This window comes from Metopolophium dirhodum, chromosome 6, assembly GCF_019925205.1.
Source record: "Metopolophium dirhodum isolate CAU chromosome 6, ASM1992520v1, whole genome shotgun sequence".
NCBI lineage: Eukaryota > Metazoa > Arthropoda > Insecta > Hemiptera > Aphididae > Metopolophium > Metopolophium dirhodum.
Genome location: NC_083565.1, coordinates 25,392,576 through 25,397,719, shown reverse-complemented (window position 1 = coordinate 25,397,719; position 5,144 = coordinate 25,392,576). Strand labels below are relative to the sequence as shown.

Below are 5,144 nucleotides of genomic sequence, written 5' to 3'. Positions count from 1 at the left end.
TGTAATATTGGTATAGGTTCTTACTATTTATTTGAAGCAAATTTTGGATGGTTAAAACGTCAATTAATGCTAAGCAATAAAAATTCAAACATGTGATTAACCTCAACATGAACTTATCATAGACCATAGTAGTTTAATTTTTTTACTGAGAGAAAAATTAGGAAGAGGTTCACACACAAATATTTGGAGATTATTTACCATTAAAATCATAAATTGTTTTTGTTTAAAAATGGTTAATATTGTCACTGCCGGTTACTCAGGGTAGATGAAGAATAAAGAAATTATATATTAAAATGAAATATACTAGAGTTTAATGTATGTTTGTAGCTTGTATACTCAAAAACTACTGTTAATCGATTTTGTGAATATGTCAAATGATTCTTAGAGATATCAGGAAACTTTAGAGAGTAGTTTGAACCACTTTTGATTCATAGTAAGTGCTATATCCCATCCAAAAGTGCAGTCTCTCCCCCCTCCCAAGGGGTTTTGAAATATTAAATTAAAATACCCCCCCTACCTTGATTTAACTGCATCATATTTAATATGATAAAAATAATTATTAAGTTGAGAATAACATTTCTGAAAAAATTTTTTTCCCCAAACTCTATAATTCTTATTTTAGTTATGATATAAACAAATATGCTTATAATATATTTACGGATAATATGATGTCTATAGTTGTAATTTAATTAAACATTATAATTTACAGTAACTTCGTGTACGTATTCTTTATTTACTTATTTGTATATAATATAACAGGTACATGATAATGGTATTTTGTTTGGAACTTTTCTTTTATAATCGGAAAATCTAACCGAAGCAATGAAAGTATTAGTAGAACAATAGTTTATTGTTTTATTTCATGTTTCGGTACAGTAAAAATGTTTCTATTGCCACATTTAGGGTTGTTTTTAGTAGGAAATTGTACACAGTTAGTATAATATTGGAAGATAAAATTAAAAACAACTATATAAATTATTCAAAATACTTGGAATGAACTCACAAAAATACAAAGGAAAACGATAATGTTGTCGTGACTTTCTGATCTAAGAAAACGAATATTTGAAAACATTATCGTTTCTATAACGTTTTACTATTAGTATTAAAATTGATCATAAATGGCTCTCTCCTGACGTCCATGACTCTGAACTTGGCCTCAATGGCTATCAAATCTTCAGGGTTGACAGAAATTATCTTAACAGTAACTACTCACGAGGAGGTGGTGTTCTCATTGCAACCAAGTCCTATATTAAAACATCTCTTACCTGTACAAATCTCAATACGCTCGAGCAAGTATATACCCTTCTGTCCATTAATTCATTTAAAATTCTTATAGGTGCAGTTTACTTACCACCTATGTCCGCGCTCCCAGATTTTGAGGCCCATACCAGCTCTATCGAACACTTAATATCATCTACCAACCCTACATCTATTCTTCTCTGTGGTGACTATAATCTACCTCTTATTAAATGGTCAAAAAGCAACCAAGGTCTTTTTGCATCTGGTACCATCTCTAACATTTCTACTCATCTTGTCGATTCTTTCTCGTACTATAATTTTTACCAGCTCAATCAAGTGCCTAATGCCCGTGGATGCCTTCTTGACCTTGTCTTTTCTAGTTTTGACACACCTACTGTCCAACTTGCCAACACTCCAATCGTTTCTCCGGATTCTTACCACCCACCTTTGTTTATATCTTTTCCACTTCCAACTCTGATAACTGCTCAAGACAGTCATAAATACCGTGATTATAAATTGGCTGATTATAAATCGATGCTCCTTTATCTAGGATCGTTTGATTGGGAAAATACTTTTTCGCTTTATTCAGTTGATGATTCTGCTGTTGTCTTTAACGATGCACTTCTGAGCTCTATAAATAAGTTTGTTCCCATCAAAGTTTTTTCACCTTCTAAATTTCCTAAATGGACATCCACCATTCTCAAAAATCTTATAATAACCAAGAAAAAAGCCCATGCAGTTTATAAGCGATCCAAGTCGTTATCTGATTATCTTGTTTTCTCTGAATATAGAGCAAAATGTAAACGCCAGTCAAAAGTTGATTACTCGGCTCATATTAGGCATACCGAGGAGGCTCTATCATCTTCCCCCTCCAAATTCTGGAAATTTGTAAATAATCTAAAACAGAAATCTCCAATTCCGTCATCACTCCATCTCGGTAATATTGCCTCAAATACTCCAACTGAATCAGCTAATCTGTTTTCAACTCATTTCTCCTAGACGTTCAACTCCTCGGCTTTCCAACTTCCACCATTTACTGGCTCATCTGATTACTTATCCTATGAACTTCCTTCCGATATAATGTTTACTGTCGAAGATGTTTTTTCCGCTCTTAAATCGTTAAAAAATACTTACTCTAATGGTCCAGATGGCATATCCACTCAATGCTTGTACAATTGTCGTTTTTCTATTGCTTATCCAATTTATTTACTATTCAGGCGTTCATTAGATTTAGGTATTTTTCCTAAGGTTTGGAAAATATTCTCTATAGCACCTGTTCTGAAATCTGGTGACGCTTCTGATATCCAAAACTACAGACCAATTTCTATAATACCACATATTGGTAAATTATTTGAATCGATTGTATACTCCAAAATAAAGCGTAGTCTTAATCATCTTATTATAAGTGAGCAGCATGGTTTTAGATCACATAAATCAACCGTAACAAGTGGTGTTGCCTTCTCTTCTTATTTATCAGAAGTTATCGAACACAGAGGTCAGGTAGATGTAATCTTTACAGACTTTAATAAAGCATTTGACACTGTGGACCACAATTGCCTCATAATGGTGCTTAAGTCTTTAGGCATTGGGAATCCCCTACTATCTTGGTTGCACTCTTACATCACAGGTAGAAAACAATTCATAAAATTCAAAAATGCAATTTCAGAGTTAGCTGTGATACCATCTGGAGTCCCTCAAGGAGGCCACCTTAGTCCTCTTTTATTTATTCTGTTTGTAAACTCGATAACCAAATGGATCACTAAGGCTAAACTCCTTCTTTTTGCTGATGACATAAAAATATTCCTTAAAATAGACAATCTTAATCAATATCATATCCTACAGTCAGAACTAGATATTTTTGCAAGTTGGGCGTACTCCATTGGTCTTTGCCTTAATATAAACAAATGTCATGTTATGTCGTTTTCTAGGCAGCGATCTCCTATCTACCACAACTATTCTCTTAATGGCACTTCTCTTAATCGTGTCTTCCTCTATAAAGATCTTGGTATTCATTACTCACCATCATTAAATTTTGAGCACCATATAAATGTCACTGTAGGTAAAGCTTTAAAAGTATTGGGTTTTATTAAACGCAATACTAATCAGTTTTCTTCTGCTCGTTGTCTCTGCACATTATACTTCTCATTAGTACGTTCTATATTAGAATACGGTGTGGTGGTGTGGCATCCCTACCTAGCTAAAGACGAACTAAGACTCGAGCGTGTACAAAATAGATTTCTTTCCTACATTGCCTACATAATGAAGATACCTCACGCTACGCATGACTATTCCTTAATTCGTAGTTCATTGGGAATACCAATGCTGTCAACTCGTCGACAAGATGCCGATGAGCGCTTTATAACCTCGCTCCTAGGTGGCACCATAGATGCACCCGATCTCCTCTCTAAAATATGTTTTCGTATCCCTTCCTTCTTCTCCAGAAATCACGCACTCTTCCAAGTTCCAACTCACAATACATTATACGGACATAATCACCTCTTGCACAGAATGCTTCGTAATCTTAACAATCTTAATTTTGATTTTAATAAGTAATTAAATAATATCATTGTTATAAATATGTTATATCATAGATTTATATAGCTAAATTAAGGTATTACCATTTAGTTTAAATTATGTTGTGTTTTTCCATATGTTCTAATTTTGTGTGTATTTGTATTATTATATTATTGTTATATCTATTAAATTTAAACTTAATCTGTTAATTTAAAATTTCCGTTTGGCGTTTATATATTATAAATAAATAAATAAATATACATAAATGCTATAATAGCATTTATACATTTTTAATCAACGGTATTAACAAAAGAAGGTGGTATGAGTGTATTATGATTTATGGGCAATGAGACGTGGGTGAAGTTGGTAATCACTGATTCCTACCATTTTGGCTCAAAAAAGAAGAACTGTTTAAATTTGAATATTTAACGTAATTTATCAAATTTATTGAAATTTTCTATGTATTTAACATCTTTATGAGCTATTTATAGATTTTTTATTTTTCCTATTATATTTAAATTTTATAATCTTGGTGATGTTCGTCATAAGTTGTTATAATGTAATTTGTAAATATATAAAATGCATTAGCTCAAATTTCTAATATATTATTAAGTATTAATAATACCATTGGGTGAAATGTTGAATTAGTTTTTGCGCGATAAATTAGTATATTTTATTTTATTGTCAACTATTATACCTAATACTATATCATATAATTTTACTGTTACTAACTTTAAGTCAATACAGGCTTACCGTTTAAGTGTGTAAATAGGCTAGTAATATAAAATAGGCAATACATTGTAATTAATTAGAAATATTTTAAATATTTAATTTTTTATAGTAAAATATAAGAATTGTTGAATTCAAATTTTAAATTAAATTTCTCTATAACGAAGACCCTCGACTATTAGTTATTACACATCAGTTAAATTTATCGGTGATTTGTTATTCATTCTTGACAACTGAAAAATGTATAGGTCTTGTAATTTGCAACGATATATTTTTAAAAATATCTTTTTGGTCCAGGTTATTGTAAACGTATTAAGGAAGTAAGGAATATTACATTATTGAGGAACAAAATCGTCAAGTTCAATCAAAAACAATGCTATGCATTCATAGCTGAAGATGCCAAAAAACTGAAAGAATTATCTAATATGTACAACGATACCAAAATATTTGTAAATCCAGACCATCATTTTATTATAGTTTATATTATTGTCATTTTAATAATAGCAGTAAGTCTGTACATGTTGATTAAATATAAGTGTAATCTACTCCGACTCTACAGACCGGAAGTAGCAGAGTGTGTGCAACCCATACACTCACCTACAAATTCTAAAAGCTTCAGAGCATCGGAACTCACGGATGAGGTGAAACATGGTGATCATTAG

At 31.5% G+C, this 5,144-nt stretch overlaps 1 protein-coding gene across 1 annotated transcript; it reads left to right on the top strand.

Annotated features, from left to right (window-relative positions):
* Nucleotides 1-1,138: 1,138 nt before the first annotated feature.
* Nucleotides 1,139-5,144, top strand: LOC132947567 (uncharacterized). The gene is made up of 6 exons (XM_061017866.1): nt 1,139-1,289; nt 1,337-2,127; nt 2,239-2,408; nt 2,457-3,298; nt 4,780-4,909; nt 5,042-5,144. Exons 1-6 carry the CDS (start codon nt 1,139-1,141, stop codon nt 5,142-5,144), a joined length of 2,187 nt encoding a protein of 728 aa, XP_060873849.1.